The following is a 19099-nucleotide window of genomic DNA, read 5'->3' on the forward strand; positions in this document are numbered from 1 at the left end:
CTATTTTCTTTAGAACATTTATTTAATGAATATTTTTACACGAGTTTGTTTTCTTCAACTTTTAAAACCTTCTTTGCTGTCTTCAACTAAATAAGTTTGGTATAGTGGTACATATTGTTGTTCTTGCCATTAAAATAGAAAACTGCAGCAATGACCACCCCTCATAACAACAATTGACTCGTCTGTTGCTAAGACACCAGTTCGAACTGCAAAAAACGGTCAAAGAGATTTAAAAAAACGTTCTGAGAAAATGGATATGCTTGCTTATGATATTTATATTAGTCGTATAATTTTGATTTACTCTCCGTGGGTGGAAAATTGCTACCACTCGAAAAGTATACTTACTTTTCGTATGTGGTATGTCAATAATGTTAACTACGATGTATTTAAGACAAATAAGATCAAATTTGTCGAAAGCCATCAAGCTACTGAGATTTTCACTGTTCGTCATTACATCACTAATTATTGCTTCACTTGCCTTCCAAGTTCTGTTCTTAACATACATACAGAAAATAACCCATGAAAAAATAACCATGGGTGGAAATTGAAGAGCTTTCTGATCTCAATCATGAACACCAAATATCCTGGTTATGGGTAAGTCATGAGATTCGATAAGACCAGTTTTATAGTTTTATCAGTAAAAAATTAACTTGATTATTTCGTGTTAACAGAATTTGCGAAACATATCGGTCTCAAACAAAGATGATATTGTGTCTTTTTATTGGACTGAATGCGTCATTAATTAGCTGTATCTTTAAACATGTTGTGGAATGAATAATTAAGGAAGCAAGTCTTTTGTGTTAATTTTTACAGTTACCGTATATTTACAGAAATGTAATTGCAGTTGTTGGTCGTACGGATTTTTGCAAAGATTTGTATCTATATTATCGATATGTATATAAGACTAATGTTACATAACTTACAGTAGGACTACTTAACATTCTAAATTTACTTTCTATTATCAGTTATCCTGATTTTAGGAGATGTAACCAAGGTTGCTCAATGGAAGGTTCATATTTACACAACCTAAGGAACCTCATAATCTACTTTGCGGTGTTTGTTGCATTCGTAGGTATTGGGTTATGCCATCTAATCCTTCGGGTATTAAAGGTGAGATTTTAACTCAAACAATCTGATGTATTATATTTACTGAGAATCCCTTAGGCAATTAAACAAATCAACAGCAAAAACTTTCATTTGTACGAAATCACAGGATTATCTATTGTATTATTTATTGATGATTAAACACTAACTAAATGTCAGGATTACTTGTGTAGGCTTTCTTATTTTTTATTGTCATTAAATGAATTATATTGCACCAACGACATAAAGCAAGAGGTGCGAGAATAAAAACACGAGAGGTTGATTCTTTGTGTGAATACGATATTCAACTTTGTAGGTAACTTTAATGGTGTAATTAATAACATTTTATACAAAGTCGAGAGATAATAATTAATCTTTGTTGACAAAAGCATTTTTTTTTGTGATGTTTTAGTAGTTGTTTTATAATACTTTATATTATTTACTTTCTGTTATCCGTATTGGTGTATAAAATACATTACTACGAGTAGTAAACAACTTTACAACTCCAAATCAATTTGTTTGTACTTAAGTACAAAACCACAGGGTGGTCCGTAAGTCCCTACCTATCCATATATCTTAAGTATCCAATGTATCTGTGTGCTGTCCCTCATTCTCGCTCGCTACATAATATTATGTGACGCCGTGTTCTGTGATACATTTTCCTCAACATAGCAGTGGTTATTGTTCCAAATGCCGCGGTAACAGCTGCCTTCAACTCATCATTAGTATTATAACGTTGTTCAGACACAATATATGGATAGGTAGGGAGTTACGGGCCACCCTGTACACAAAAAACTATCTGTGCTCAGCCCAACACGGGTATTGAAACCTGATTTTTAGCAGCATAAGCCCGCGGTGCTAATGGGAGCCTCAAATTTGTTATTTTTTTCTTTAGTTAGACTCTCAAAATTTCTCTTTACAGCTTGTTCAGGAGTGTTCTACTGTGATACAAACAGTAATTGACAGCACAAAGCTTCAGTTGGTTTAAATGAAAAATTTCAGACCACAGTGTTCAATATTACTTTTGGGTTATTTCACTGGGTTTTACACATGGCAGTCTAGGTTATTGTAGTTTTCCACAGTCTTGGGTTTATATAATTCAAAAGCATCTCTTTGATGACTTTACTGGTGACAGAACATTGGATTCACAGTTTACCTGCAAATACATCATTGGCTTAGAATTATTATTTCCAGTAGCAGATTTAAGGTTGTGTAATCCCAGGGGCTATTAATTTCTGTGGATTTTACACCCACGTAATTTTACATAGAATAAAATTATCAGTGGGCTCCCATTAAGATCATAGGCTTTGGGACTGAGCCTTCATTAACCTCTACCTAAATACGCCTCTGATAACGTCAGAGTTGCAAAATTAATAACTACGTGTCTTTACCAGAACGTAATATCTGTTGAAAAAGAAGAAGTGAAGAACTACTCACCACTTGGACTGGATGAGAAAGATGTCATCATAATTAAGCAGACTGTGTCCACCAAACCTGATGACAAGAAAGTGACAGATGAAGAAAACATGGAAAAGTTTATAACTGCTGTTTCTTTGAAGGAGCCAAATAAAGACAGCAATAAGATGTCAACAAAGGAAAATGAAAAAGAAGTGACAGACGAGGAAATCATGACAGTGTTGAGAAGTATTGTTTCTGAGGGAGACCCCAATGAGAAATATACAAATATGAAACAAATTAGCCAAGGGTGAGTTTGAAAGTCTTGTGTTCAAAAGAATGGTATAGTGGCTTAGAGGTAAATTTGTACTCAGTACTAAAATATTATAGACAAAAACTTCATTTTTGGAACGTAGAACTAATTAATTAGAATGTATTATTTTACATTAATAATATCACTTCATCAGTCAGTTTTCTGTTTTTATAAGAACATATGTTGCTTTTTGTTTAATTTTTGTTATACGTTCAGTAGCATTTAAAAAGATTTCCCTTATAGCTCCGCAGTTGTGACCATATCTTTGGGGTGGGTTATCAGTTTTGCATACTTATCCTTGATTTGGCCACTTGTGTTTTTTATTAAATAGGTTTAGGATTCTCTCGACATTCCTCTGTTCTCAGGATACGTTTTCATTATTATATGGATGACTGGTTACTGATAGCTCATTCTGAACAGGAGTTTGCCTTTTATACTCTTAACGTTCTCCAGATGATAAGTCGAGTGGGCTGTTTAATCATACCAGAGACGTCTTCCTTCAACATTCCTAATATCTGACCCATTTGGGTGTTTTTCAATGCCCATCTTAGTAAGGCGTAATTTTCTACTCACTGACTTCATTCAATGCATGTTTCAGTTCACTGCATTCTTACTGGTTCCTCCATCTATTACAGTTAAAGGAAGCGCTATCGCTTTTGGGGTTGTGGTCTGCTCTGACTGTTTTAATCCTTTGTGATTGAGTTGATATTTGAACTCTTCACAATTAGTAATCTTGCACGGGAACCTTTGCAGGCATCTATTGCTCTTCCTCCTACGATAAACAACGAACTGTTTTAATAAATGGACAAAATCCACACATAGGCAAGTTTATTTCAGTTTATCGTCGTCATTCGTATTTACTTGTTACATTCATGAATAGAGGGAAATGGTCGATCAACAGGGAGGCTTCGGGGTGTTGGTTTGTAGCTGAGAAGTCTTATATCAACACTTTGGAGCTTTTGGATTTAGGATCATTTATTGCATCTGATCAGACATCGTTTGTCATAATTCAGTCAACAGTTTTGCAGTGGTTGCGTATCCGAATCACCAAAGTGGCACCCTTTCTCAATATGTTTTATTTTGTTGGACTTTAGTTTCTTGGTCAACACGCATGATATCCATGTCACTGTGAGTCACGTTCTCGTTGTTTCAGTCTAGCCGCAGGTCATCTTTCTTGTCCAAACAAAAACTGTCCAATGAAGTGGTCTCTTGGTCCTCTCGTTTTCTGGTGGCTTCAACTACAGTGAGATACTCCTTACATTGATGTCCTTACCACATCCCTCAACCACCAATTACTTCTATTTTCACCTCCAGTCTCTTATCCTTTCGCCATGACTATTAGTGCTTCAGTTATGACTTAACGAACATATACCTATATATTTATCATCACATGCAACTTTTTCATTGGATAATTTTTTCATCCATACCACTCAATCTCAGGCTCTTCTCATTGCCCATCATTGACCTTTTCAGCCGTGATTTCCCCGACTTATCCAGCTTCCTCTTTCTCCGTCTATCTGCCTTCTTTTGCAACTCAGTCATCAGTGCCTCATCTTGCTCTTCCTGTCCTCCATCTTCATCCTTGGTTTTTACCTGGTCCTTTGTGAGAATTTTTAAGCTTCTTAGAAAATGCATTTTTATTTCTGGAATGTACCATTTGCCCCTCCTCCATGGAATTTTAGAAACATAAATGGAATGTTTTGTGGCATTGGTCTCTGGGCCAGGAGTTTTCAGCTGATTGGACCATTGTTCATTGTATTTCTAAGATTATAACTTGGATTTTTGATTTGGAATACTCTATGGCCCTTGGTTTTCTGTTATCGGTTGGCTTTGTCCCACGTTTTCATTTTTTTCCAGTATCATAGGGTATTTACCTCTCCCTCCATGTTGATAAGTTTATTTCAGATTTGTCGTCCTCTGTGGCTTTTCTTAACTGATATTTTAATGTCGTTCTCCAATGCCTCAATCAGCCCTCATTCAAACCATTTTCCACGTGTTCCTTGTTCCAACTTTTCTTAATATTTCTTTCATTATCCCCTTAATCTTGGACGTTGGTAGTCTGATTTATTTGCCAATGATATTTCATTTATTCTTTGTCATCCTACATATCTTCTTCTTCAGTTGAATTACTCTTTATATTTCAAAACCTAAAAGACTATGGAGAATATATTCTACTTTTCTCTGATTTACCTTCCTTCCGTTTTTTACTCTTATCCTACGTGTAAATCAGAAATACTTTTTTCTGTGCGTGCTCTTCAATGTTACATTGCCAAATGGTTTCCATCTGTGATTTTCCTTCCTGCCTCTCTGTCCCTTTGCAACCACACTCTGTTTGTGATATTTCTCTTTCTACATTTTACCGTCTATCTGCCTTCTTTTGCAACTGATATCGGGTTTTGGATATAGTTCGCTTGCATATTCGTTTTTGTTGTTGTCCTCTCGTAGTTTGTTCCAGATGTCAGTTTGTTTTTCAGTCGGGCATGTAGAGGATTACAAATACATTAATCTCCCACTATTTGCATAGTTTCAAATTTCTACCTCGTTGGACTATCGCATTCCACATGTAGTCATTTTTCAAATTTCCATGTGACTTTGACTTGTGAGTTATTTTTTTAATTTTTATTTAATTTTTTCAGGAACCTTATTTCCTTTTTTATGCTAATTCTTATTATTTAGGTCTCATTTTATAGTGAATTGTACCCGACGAGAGTTTCTTTAACATTTGAAATTCACACTGTTCAGCCATATTGACTTGCTTATTATGTTTCATGGCTATGCAGTGCATACTGCTGGATTGGTTTGTTTGTTTTGAATTTCGCGCAGAGCTACACGGGGGCTATCTGCATTAGCCGTTCCTAATTTAACAGTGTAAGACTAGATAGAGGGAAGGCAGCTAGTCATCACCACCCACCGCCAACTCTTGGGCTACTCTTTTACCAACGAATAGTGGGATTAACTGTCACCTTATAACGCCCCCACCGCTGTAAGGGTGAGCATTTTTGGTGTGACGAGGATTCAAACTTGCGACCCTCGAATTACGAGTCAAGTGCCTCAACCATCTGGCCATGCAGCGCCACCATACTGTTGGAAAGATCCCTTGAAGGTTTTCCTTACGATGGAATTTCTTTACAAATACGCTTGTCTCAGACCATATCACTCATGGCCCACATGGCTAGAGAACAATAGGATAGCTGTTCATCCCTACCATGTCTTGTATTGAGAAAGTCATCATGGTCTGCTTTTAAAATTTGGGTTTGAGAGAGAGTTAATTTCTCTGTGTTAGACATTTTATGAAGACTGGATATTGGGTTCCCAGATTGATATATCATTTTGCATTCTTAAAATGTGCTCTGTTCTGAAGTCTGGGGTGGTTTGACATTCTCTTAGTCTTTTGAACTTCAGGTGAAGAGAGTATGATCATCATCCTCCCACAGTATGGATGTCGGCTCCCAGAAGCATGGGTTTTGGATATAGTTCGCTTGCTTAGTGCGATCTGTCACACTCTAACCATTCTATACCCACTTGGATTATCTCCTTTGGTTCACTGCTCGTATCAATCACACCTTTCTTGGATGGCTGGAGAGTATACCTGTTTCAGACGTGGTACTGTCTCCAACATCAGCACTTCGAATCTGACTCTTGTCTCCAGAAACAATATTTGGATGATTTTGACGGATTCTTCTTTTCTTCTCTCACACTGGTTACTCTTGATAAACTGGCCACATACATAGCATAATGCGTTTGGAGAGTGCTTGCAGCTTGTTGATGCCATCAAAAATAAAATCAGATAGGTCTATGTGTTCACTTTGGCAGCTAGAACTAAACTGAAGTGGTTAGTGGTGAGCCCCTGTATACATATTACCATGAAAAGTTCGAGAAAATTCCAAAAGTGTTTTGTAAATTCTTGGAAGACCTACCACATTCTAGAAAGTTCGAGAAAATTCTTTATTAGCTACTTAGCACTGAATCTACATGGAATGTTCTGGAAAGTGGGTAAATTTGAATATTTCATTACCAAGGTCACAAAAGTAAAGTTTGAAGAGAAAAATAGGTCTTTTCCATTTACGTTAGGCATAAGCAATTGGGATATAACACTTTCTGCCCAGGAACAAGAAAAAGTAAAAATTTTGTAATGTGTCCTTTCTTTTATTGGTTTAGTGGTTCAGGAACTGTCTATACTGCAGTAACAACTGAGACTGGGTTGGAAGTTGCTGTTAAAAAGATTAATGTAATGAAGCAACTCAGAAAAGACCTTATCATCACCGAACTTTCAATAATGAAGAAATATAAACATCCAAACATAGTCAGTTATTTGGATAGCTTTCTTGACGGTGATGAACTCTGGGTAAGTGTTGTTAGTGTTACAAACATGTTAATTCTCTTTTGTTTTTAATCTTACCTGTTATAGTGTGTAGGTTAACGTACTGTTTTTATTTAATTAAGTGGTCAATTTCAAGCAACCCTACAAGTTTAAGAATATTTTTACATATCACTCTCAGAGGTCTGCTTTGTTTAAATTATAGTTATAAATAATACGTGATAGTTTTAGTGTGGGAGGTTGCAGCCACATTTGCTTCTGACACAATAACTTTCTATTTCCATTCTGAGCTTCTATCAGTATGTTATCTCTTACCAGCATTCTTTAGTTTGTACTTTGATTTATTCATCTTTCTTGTATGTTTCACACACAAAGTTTTACACGTGGTTATTGAAATTATTTTATTCAGGAAAGGTTGAGTTTGTTAAATTATTAACATCTTATACAATACCCTCAAATGCAGCATTATATATAAAACTGTAAACATTGTTTCGGGTGTAATACAATAAATATTAACTTTTCAGTTTCTTAGACAAAATACAGTCCAATTTAATATTTTATAAATGTTGGGAATCAGATTACAGCTTTAGTTACCAATATATGAAAGAGCACATTTCACAAAATGTAAAACATCTTTTGAGGTAGAAAAATAAAAGTTAGAATTGAAGAAGCAACAAAATTGTAGAAAAGTGTTTTTTGCTGATTGACGCTTCCTTAACACTTGAAGTTGAGTTCATATATTTTTTTGAACCACAAATCTTTCTAGACAATAAAAATCTCACACTTAAAAAATGTTAAACAACTGATGTTACTTCAGTTCCTACTTCATGAACGATTATTTGAAGAACTTTTATGTTTTTATTAGACATATGATTACTGACGGAATCATAAAATAGGAAAAATAAATTATTTTGTCTCATTGTTAGGTATAATTTTATTAAAAAATAAAATGTAAGTGAAATTTTAAACTTTATTTGTTTAGATAATAATGGAATATTTAGCAGTTGGCTCAATGGCTGATGTTCTTGCCAAAACCCGTCTTTATGAAAATGAAACAGCAGCAGTATGTAAAGAAGTATGTTATATTGATTGTTGTTAGTAACTATTAAGAGGTTTTAGAGATCTGATGATTGTAATTTATTTTAACGTTTGTTTAACAGTGATTGTAGTTCCTTGCCAAAACTCTGTATACTTGCTTCCATAAACTTTCATTTCTCGAGAGAAGACGAAATTTTAAATAACATTTCAGAGAGTAATTATGAAGCTCCATCTAGTGTACATTCTCTGTAGTTCTTTCTAGAGTTACAGAAAGTTTCACTTCCGGTGTATTATATGGAGCACATCTTCAACAAGTGTACAAAAATTATTATTAATTTACTATTGGGAAATTCCAACTGCACTAAGTATCACAAGAAAACTTATATCTGTGGTATTAAAAAAAGTGGTACCTTGTATAACAACTTCACGTATATAAAATAGTCAGTATATTTTGGTAAAGATGTTTTCCAATTATGAGTTTTATGTCATGTTGCTGAGCAAGAAAACTATATAGGTTGTAGTTTTATATTGAAATAGGCTCAGAATATCTACAATCACATACTCATGTAGCAGAGGTGATCTGAGACCCTTGTGGGGGGGGGGCATGCCATCTCATTATGAGGTGGGGCTCATACCATCCCACCAGCAATCAGAGTCACAATAGCCAGTCCACCTTTGTCACACGGAACATATCAACCTTAAAACATGACAGTTGCTGGGTGCATTCGTTTGTTAAACATATAATATATAGAGAAGCCAATGTGTTTTGGTAATCGTACTTTCCTGAAGTGGCTTTTGTCATGTTGCTTAGCAACAAAAGTATCGCTTAATATTGTATTGTAAATATAAAATAAAACATATAAATAACAAAAATGGAAAATATTAAAAACTTCATTTTTCATTAAAAACATTGGTGACACAACAGCAAATACCTTAATTCAGAAATGATTTAATTTTAAAATTACCGAGGATAGTCACTCAAGGTTTGGGTGTCAACCTACAAAGCCCACACTTTACTCATGGCCAGGTTGATGTTGGATGTTAGTGTTAGTAAGAATCTTTACCTGTTGGCAAGAGATGTTAAAACAACTAATATATCAACCTAATAACATGATGAAAGTGCTTCTGGTAGTTATTAATGTGCAGAAACTTTGATATTTTTGTGTTGTTGTCTCCAACTATCACAATATATACATACATATATAAAATATTGAATACAACAAGCACACTGAATTAAAATTACACTTTTCTCTTAAAACATTTAACTTTAAAATAAATTCATATTTCATTTAGATACTCCAGGCAGTACAATATCTCCATGATAACAACATAGTCCACAGAGATATTAAAGGTGACAATATTTTACTCGGAAAGGACTGGACCATAAAACTAGGTAAGTGTTTAAACATGTGGTGCCTTGGTGAAAACAAGCATTTTTAAGTATTAAGATTTTAGCTTGTTTGTAACAGTTTCATGTTAACATAGATTACTTGACAATGTATATATATTATGAAGATGTTGAAACAACACGTGATGTCAGTGGGTTGTTTTTTGTGTGCTGGCAAGTTTTATTTGTGCATTTGGATGATTACATATTTCTATTTTACAGTCAAAATTTGCAGTAAGAGGAGAAGAAACCTAAATTAGAGTTAACCTTGTATTGTAAGGCTGACTCACAGTTATTTATGTTTCCTTTTTTCTCAAATGGTAACTTTATGTTTGTTTCTTTCCATCACATAGCTGATTTTGGAATAAGTGCTCAGCTCTCCCCAGAACAAAATAAGCGAACATCATTGGTTGGAACTCGTCGCTGGATGGCTCCAGAATTAGTAAAACAGATAGAGTATGGGCCTGAGGTTGACATTTGGTCCCTCGGCATAACAGCCATTGAAATGGTCAATGGTAAACCTCCTTATCATCAAGAAAATAGTGACATGGTAAATGTTGGTAACCAGTAATTACAACCAGTACCCAAATTCTTAAAATCTACATATTTGTACTTTAAAACCCAATCGTATGCTTTGTTAAGGATGTCTTTCACCAACTACGGAGAATAGCTATAATAAAAACAAAAACAACAATGTTCACATTATTCAAACATGAAGATGTATTGAAGATAATGATGAACAGTGGAATGATGACAGCAACAATGAACATTTGACAAAACTGTATACAGTAACAAACAGTTAATTATTGAATGTTGTGGAATGTACATGTTATATTATTATCTTTCAACTTCTTAAACTTTATTTTGTGCAATAGTATGACTACCATTTTGTTAACCCCTTATAAATAAACACTAACACTAGATAATTCACCCACGGTATTTAATTACTATAAAGGTATATCTTTAGTGATATTTAGACATTATTAGGAAGAATTATCTAAAGATTTGTACACACTGTTAAGTTAGGTTATTGATTTAGTCATAAAGTCGCACTCTTTTTCAGGTATTTGACTTAATAACACAAAATGGAAAACCAAATATTGAGAATAAAGACAACCTGTCTCCAGTGTTTCGAGACTTCCTGGACAGGTGTCTAGAAGTGGACATAAGTAAACGATATACTGCATCTGAACTCTTAGAGGTGTGGTATAAATTACTGTTATTTTATGAGGCTATGTTTGTTTGAGTTGAACCTGTTATCCTCATAACATACACTAAAAAAGCAGTATCATTAAATGTTGGAATTCGTTGTTATTACTGGCTGTTCATCTTATGTTGTGAAAACTTCAGCTTACTATGGCACATCTCATAGTGTGATATTTATTTATTTTGTAATATTCATAATTCCATAAGATATCAATTTTTAATCTGTAAAAATGTTTAGTTTCATTTAAGTTCATCCTACAGTACTGTGCAAATGTGTTAGGACAAAGTCAAAAATCAAATTTCAGGCTACTTTCAAAGAACAGTTGAAGGTAAATCACAGGTAAAACATGAATATTTTTATTATTATTCACATTTAGTGCAAGAGAAATTTAGTGAGAATGTTTGAGTTCAACAAACAGTGAATATTTGTTGTGTCCCCCTTTTGCTTTAATAACTATGGAAAGTCTTTCAGTCATTGTTGAAAGACGTTTAATCACAGTTTTCTTTGGAATTTTACTTGAAATATGTCGAATATACTCCCATATATTTACTTTGGAAGTAACTTTTGATTTGTCAAGTTGTATGTCTATCAAGTCCTAGATCTGCTCAGTTGGATTGAAATCGGGGCTCTGTGGGAACCACTCTATCATTTGAATGACTTCAGCAGCATATCTCTCAGCTAATTAATTTCTGCATAGGTTGGATGACGGTATGGGGTCATTATCTTCTTTGTATTAGAATTCATTACCAATAATTAGCAAAGCACTTGGTCTACCATGATGGATCAAAATCTGGTTCATTATTCCATACAGTTTGCAAAATCTCCTGCTGAGGTGACACCCCAAACCATCACAATGTCTCTCCCCTGCTCTATCACAGGTGCTATGCATTGAAGTATCTTTTGCCTTTCTTCCATGGGACATACAACATGCACTTTGAACTAACTATTTCAAACAAGGACTAATCCATCCATATCAATTCTTTCCAATTATCAGCAGCACAGTTTCTTAACAATATTTGGAGAACAAGGTAAAGGTTTTTAACTGCTATACAATCAAATATTCCATTATCATCTAACCTTCTTGATACTGTAAATCTGGACACTTTTCTGTCATTTGGCATTTATGTCATGCTTGAGGCCAGTGGCAGTCAGCCTTCTGGGACCACTACAGATAAATTTGATGGAGAGACCAACTGGTATCACATATAGCTTTTATGCAAACTCTCTGCTCTACTGACAATTCTTGGACTTTTTGGTCTGTGGAATGACAAGATAACATTGTATATGTGTTATTACTGTTTTATCAAGATTTATTTGTGGTTTGCTATGAAATTTATTCCTTCTAGTATATACTGGTACAAAGTGCTAGCTTCATTTTACATAGTTAATACATTGCATGCAGTACCATGACATTTATTTCAGGCCCTGAATTTATCACTATATTCATTCAAACAGAACCATTATGACACGTACAAGGTACAAGTGTAGGGAATTCTAAAATAATAAGTATTCTCATCCTGGCTCATTTAATTGTTGAAAGTGATCAGTGAATCACAACCATTACTACAATCAGTAATAACATGGAAGAATTATCCCATAAAATAGAAAGAATGACAAAATATTCTTTTGTCCTAACACTTTCACCCAGTACTGTATAAAAAGACTAATTAACCAAACTGTATGTGATGTAGAATAAGCACTTTTGTTAAACTAATGTTTTTCTTATTTTTCACACAGCATCCGTTCATGGAAGTTGCTGACCAGTGAAAACAATACAGGTCACAACAGTAATAACTATATATACATTAACAACTCAAAAACCAAATAACCCAATACGCATGTTGAAATATGTTGGCTATGAAGACTGGCATCATTCTTGGACAAGAAAATTAACAGATTGTGTTTGTTAGATCTCTCAAGAGCAGTAGCATGTTGAGTGCCATGATTTTCTATAATTCAGTTTCATAGATTTTGAAAATAATATTAATTTTCTCTACTGAATGTGCTTAATTCCAAACAAACAAACTAAATTATGGAAATTATTTTATTAATTAGTAAATCTTAAACCATATTAAATGTTTCATAGTTTAAAACATAATGAATTTGAAACATAGATAAACCTTTTGCATGAAAAATCATGGAATATGCATTCATTGTTAAGGAACTTATCAAAGAGTGCCTTATTTTGGAAACCAAGAGTATCGTTTTATGTAATATTTTAAGTTGACAATAATAAATCAATTTAGAATACATAAAAATATATTTTCATATTTATATACACACATGTTATTTCAAGTTGCTCTCTACTATTTTTTTTCTATTCATTCCAGGTATCTGATGATTCTTTTGGGAAATATATAAACAAAGCAGCTCTTACAGAAAACTTAAAAATACTATGAAACATTTATCTATAAGTTCCTTGTTTTATCAACTTTTGATGTGTAGGATTTGGTTAAATGTATAAGTTACAAATTATTCCTTTTTTAAGTTCCGTGCCCTCCTGGAGAGTTCAGAAGTAAAAAAAACAAGAAGAACGTGTCCTCTGTCCCAAGGACCATTACAGTGGTTATTTTGGATCCTGCAATGTTCGGCTTGTCCAGAAAGACGATTTACAGACCCTGGAGCCTCTTCACTGTAAACGTAAGTTTTATCAGATACTTACTATGAACAACTTTATCTCAGTTATATTTTGAAACTACATGGCTGCAAGTGCTCAACTCTCAAATAGCTTTAGAACTTCTAGTCAGCATCATTAACAAGTAATGTTATTTATGTAGTTTAATACTATCCACTTGTCATACAGAGAGTAAAGCAACTTACGCTATGAACTTTATACCAAGTTCAGACAATTTACCTGTTTCTATTATTTAGACAAATTATTTTGCTTTTATTTTATTCTTTGATATCCATAATTTGAAACAGAGGTTTGACTGGTTTTTGTTTAGATGTTTGTTATCAGTTACCTTTAAGGTTTTACCTTCTGTTATTTTTTTGTTGGTCTTATTGTCACTTCTGTAATTTTTATTATCACCGTTTGTTCCTAATTTTCTCTGACCTTCCTGTTTGTTGTTTAAGAATACATTTGTCTTTTCTAGCGATCTGAATTATACGTTCTCACAATACAGAATGTAAAATACAGCAGCGTGTTGTTGTATTTGCAAGTTATGGCCACATACTTTGCATCTTATATCTGAATGAATACAAAATGTTTAAAAATAAAAATATTCTTAGCTAATTCCGATCTACTGTTTTCCGCTGTAAAAGCTAACTACAGTCAATTATCCTGAATTTTGTTATTGAAAACTAACATCTCAGCTCTTGTTTTATATATTTGTGATACTTCATATAACGGATCATTGTGATACCAATGATCTGAATAACTTAACTTTATCATTGTAGTCTTATAATCGAAATGATAAGAAACCAGTTTTGGTTGATAACAGATAAAGTCAGTTAACACTTAACTTAAATAATATGTTCATGGAATTATTGTTTTAATGAAATAGTCTCCCGATGGGACAGCGGTAAGTCTATGGATTTATAACGCTGAGATCAGGAGTTCGATTGCCCTCTGTGGACACAGGAAATAGCCCGATGTGGTTTTGTCTAAGAGATTTGATAGCTTACTTGGAGTAGAAAGCAAGAAATTAACTTTCTGTTTGCGGTCATATACAGTGCTTGTACTAACTTAGCTAATTCCGATCTACTGTAAAAGCTAACTACTGTCAATTATTCTGAATTTTGTCATTGAAAACTAACATCTCAGCTCTTGTTTTATATATTTTATTTTGTTTTTCTCTGATATGTATTGATATATTTGTGATACTTACCAATGATCTGAATACTTTTCTCATCATGGTATTCAGTTGGTTTAGTGAAATAATTCATATTATTCATTTGCTCACCTACAAAGTAAATAATTTCTCTAGAGATTTGTATCTGTTGATCGAACTGTTGTTACTGCACCAAATAAGAATTTTAAAATACTCCTATCTACGTTAATTAAACTGCGTTTTTATCGATTTCGTTCAGAAAACGATACGCTATCTTTCATATCATTTAATTTTAATGATAATTGAACTGTCTTATCTTGATATGATAGTTTTTAACAACCTTCGTGTAATTTCCTATTAATACTAGCTGCGTTACGCTTAGTATTCTCAGAATATTTTATAAATTATAAAATATTGTAAATTAAAAGTATCATCTTCAAATTATAATACATCGAACAGGATTTGAAGTTTATTAATATAGATATAACAGTGTTTCTTTATGTTGGTTTAACGTGTGTTTGCTCTTGTATTACAAGGAATTATTTAGTTTATCGTTTAATGATGTCGGATTCTCTGTTTGGAATTTAAATGTTACCTGTAGTATATTTATTTGAATTGCAGTGTTCAATTTAAAAACGTGAGATTCTATTTTTTTGTGTTACATGAAGGTTGTTTTGAGTTTTGAGCTTGTTTCTCTGACGTAAAATACGTGGAAGTTGCCATAATGTACTTTATAAATTTGCTTTAGTTTTAGAATATTTTGTTTATTTTATTTGGGGTTATTGATTGGGTGAGTATCGCGTTGTTGACTGAGGTTTCTCTATATTACCATTACTTGAAATCTCCTTCGTAATCGCTTTATAACCAAGAAATATCGAATTATATATGAGTTTTGTAATAAAAAGGTTTTATTTCTCCATTGTTGAATGTCTGCAAAATTTATTAGCATCAAATCGATTCCTCAGAAATATAAATGCATAAAAGAGATTGTCACAATTGTGTTAAAAGTACTTAAAAGGAATTATTACTTTAGAGATAACGTGAATTGTGTTTCTCATAATTTTCATGAGAGGAAGTGTCGATGTTGAAATATGGTATGAATAAGTATTGGTAAACATGTCGACATATTGTTATTATAAATGTTACCATCAATGTTACACATTCTAAAGATAAATCCTAGGACCCATTATTCCTCCATATATTGGTCCAACTAATCAGGACTCCAGTAATGGGTGATATTGCCCAACTCCAAGGTGATATGTCGGTCGACATATTATTTGAAGATGTTGCTATTGATAGCTGTTATATACTCTTGGAAGATGTATCACATTCCATCAGTTGATGCTAAAGATGCCCTGAAAAGAGCTATTTCATGGCAGTGATGAAGACGAACTCGTAATCTTATCGGTACTCGTATTGTAAACATACAGTATCAATGACAGGCTGCCACTGATGTTCATAGCAATAATACTTTATAGTTTATAGGGATTAGTAAGCCATACCAAAACAGCTTTGAACAAGCAACCTGGCAAATAATGTGACTCAATCTCATGTAAAGTTACGGTAGAACAGAATTGATCAGAACAACTTTATGACACAGCTTAACATTTCGTAAATTGTGTGATGTCACCGAAAATAGGTTGTTTTCGGGAAAGGTATGGAACAGACCTTTCCAATGTAAATATTTATGTGCTCAAATCATTAAAACATAGTTAAATGAGAATTTAAATTTTTCGAAACAAAGATATTTATTGTACTTGAAAGCATAGAAGAAATAGTTTTGGTTCACAATTCGGAAATAAGACTTGCAACAAGTCATTCGAACACAAATGTCAAAGATAAAAACCGCCTAAGTGTCCCAGGCGACAGTACGTAAAAAATATCTGAGTCTAGGAACGAGATCAACCGGTGAGTGATTAAATAGATATGCATGTTATTGTACACAGACATACCATTCAAGTCACTGTTGTAGTAACTATGAATTTCTATGTGATCAGAGACGAGATGGATTACGGAAAACATGTAGAGAGAGGTGGTGAGGCTCCAAAGTTATTTTGATATAATGAACTCAACTTCTGCATACTGAAGAAAATCTGAACTGTAAAGACACAAATCATATTTACAAAGTGTTTTAAGAACGTATTATGAATAAACAATACTTAAAATTTACAGCGAAAGGTGTTATATCCCAATATTATTTATCTTGATAAATCCATAATAAATTAAGTATTAGCTTTTATATTAACTTCAAATTTCATGCAACTTCTGCATTATATGGATATTATTTGATATTTTGTTGTTTGTAAGACATAATCATATACTGATCATTTTACCAACGTAATATTCCCAAAAGAATCTGTACTTTCATAACTGATATTAACATAAACAGTGACAACAGTTTTACGTTTATCTGTTAGAAATAAGAATTTTGCAAGGGAAACACCAACGGAAATCGAATGTACCTTTAGATATAACATAAAAAGATCGTGTGTAATTTCATAAATTTCCAAGTTTGTGTGATTAGTTTCATTAGTTAACCTAATTAGGAAGTACATGAAGAAACAAAAGTCTACTGTTAAGAAACTGTTTTGACACGTTTTATTTTTCTCACTAATGAAACATTTATGTTGTTATTTTACAGAGTGAGTCATAATTAATATTATAACTAGTGCGTCGTGCTCATTGTGAAAACCTTAAAATTCCAACGGTGACACAAAACGTGCTAAAAAAAGATTAACGCTCTGTTGTTTTCCACAGTGTATGTTCCAGCCGAAAATCTCAACTGTACTCGAGGATACCGAAGAGATGCTGACAGGTGTTGTAAGTATATATGACACTCAATTACTTCAAACTCTTCACATTAAACACAAATAGATGAAAGACTTTTAAAATATGGAATTTTAGTTAAACAAATACGTTTTTTGATACTAAAGACTTTGTTAGAACAATAAAAATGAACACTGGGTAAATAAATGCTCAGTCATGTACTTTTAACGCTTTCAGATCCATGTCCTCCTGGTCACTATGACAATGGATTCCAAACTAACTGCCTGCCGTGCCCAGGAGGGACTTACATAACATCTTTTGCTGCTAACACCTGAAGAAGCATAAGGATAATAAATGTACTACTTTAAAAATTGTATTTCACAAACTAAAAATAAAATGTATATAATTTTTTTTGTTTTGTTTGGCGCAGATAACACAATGGATATCTGTAATAAGCGCCCTCTAGCCAGAAATAAAGAAATTAAATGCACATGGAAAGCTTGTAATTTCTAATTTACTGAATTAATCAATATACAACAAATCGACTGAATTCATAATTTTTTAGCCCAACTGGTTCCACAAAGTACATCTTTATTTTCTGTGCATCTTATTATAAGAAAATTAAGTTATATTGATACATAGAAACAAGTGGTTTGTTTGTTTCAGAGCAAAACCATATTTGTTACTAATATGTCAACCGCGAGGAATCGAATTCCGGGCTGTCGCACTTTAAGTCTGTAAACTTACTGTTGTCCCACCAGATTTTCGCAAAAAGATATTATTTTTATTAATAAAAGTAGGTTTGAGTGCAGGTTTACGACTGCTCATAAGCCATAAATATTTAACTAAGTTCCATCAGCTTTTAAAAGCATGTTTCTGATCTATATATTTATATATACACGTTACAATTTGGTGACATTTGGTCAATTATTTACGCTGAAATAGTAGGACTTGAAATATATATGGACTTCATCTGTAATAAACTGTATGAAAACATATCAGTAATCTGAAGGTCAATTATCTTTGTACGTCTTATCGCATACTTCCTTAATACATATACTTTTGAAAACAAACCACACTGCTCATAAAACGCCAGTATAAGAAGAGTTCCATCTTTGCTGCTTCAAATTCCAAATGGCTTTGGTAATCGATGCAAGCAAAATAACTTTTAAGCGTCCTCAACAAAGCCTCTTCGTGGGTTTTCACAAATAGACTATGGTATTTTCGAAGTGTTTCGCCAAGAACGCCATAGAGTGGATCTTTTGAGTTCTGCAGAATTTGTTAATAACATGTAACTAACTGGTTATAATACTAATATAATTATATAGATTATAAATAGTAATTGACTTAGTTACTTTTAAAAACACATAATAAGAATCAAAGATTATCAATACTTGTTTTTCTTCTTTTGTAACTATTAGTTTCAGAACTTCAACTTCAGTTTGAAAGACAAACATAACGCTGAATTTCAATAATATATTTATTAAAGCACTTCTTTTTAAAAAGTAGGTCTAAATCATAATTCTCTTTTCAATCTGATTTGCTATTTTTAAGATTATTGTTCACTCTTTTAAGTTAGGTTCCCTCGTAGGTCATAGGTAATTTTTTGAAATTACAACAGGAAAATTTGAAGTTCTATTCCTTGCAATGGACAAAGTACACGTAGCTACTCATGTAACTTTACACTGATGTGTGTGAGAAATATCGATTGTAGTTGAGAGAGGTAAGAAAGCTGGGAGCTGTTAGTCAGTCTTAAAAGTATTAAAGGATTACAGCATTTGAAGTCGTAAGAAAAGTATTGGAGAGAGAAACTGCATTT

The 19099-nt window shown here is 33.1% G+C and overlaps 1 protein-coding gene across 1 annotated transcript; it reads left to right on the forward strand.

Annotated features, from left to right (window-relative positions):
- Positions 1-530: 530 nt before the first annotated feature.
- On the forward strand, positions 531-17773 carry LOC143224874 (serine/threonine-protein kinase Pak-like). Its single transcript, XM_076453263.1, has 11 exons — positions 531-594; positions 966-1110; positions 2478-2788; positions 6950-7136; positions 8092-8184; positions 9441-9540; positions 9888-10084; positions 10598-10735; positions 12479-13381; positions 17272-17334; positions 17518-17773. Exons 1-9 carry the CDS (start codon positions 569-571, stop codon positions 12506-12508), a joined length of 1227 nt encoding a protein of 408 aa, XP_076309378.1. The 5' UTR covers positions 531-568; the 3' UTR covers positions 12509-13381; positions 17272-17334; positions 17518-17773.
- The last annotated feature ends 1326 nt before the right edge of the window (positions 17774-19099 follow it).

Source organism: Tachypleus tridentatus, chromosome 9 (genome assembly GCF_004210375.1).
Source record: "Tachypleus tridentatus isolate NWPU-2018 chromosome 9, ASM421037v1, whole genome shotgun sequence".
Lineage (NCBI taxonomy): Eukaryota > Metazoa > Arthropoda > Merostomata > Xiphosura > Limulidae > Tachypleus > Tachypleus tridentatus.

Excerpts from the sequence above, each read along its gene's own strand:
- LOC143224874 (XM_076453263.1), top strand. The coding sequence starts at position 569 with ATGAACACCAAATATCCTGGTTATGG. Across the intron at positions 595-965 it reads ACCAAATATCCTGGTTATGG|TTATCCTGATTTTAGGAGAT; the intron begins GTAAGTCATGAG and ends TTCTATTATCAG. Across the intron at positions 7,137-8,091 it reads TTGACGGTGATGAACTCTGG|ATAATAATGGAATATTTAGC; the intron begins GTAAGTGTTGTT and ends TTATTTGTTTAG.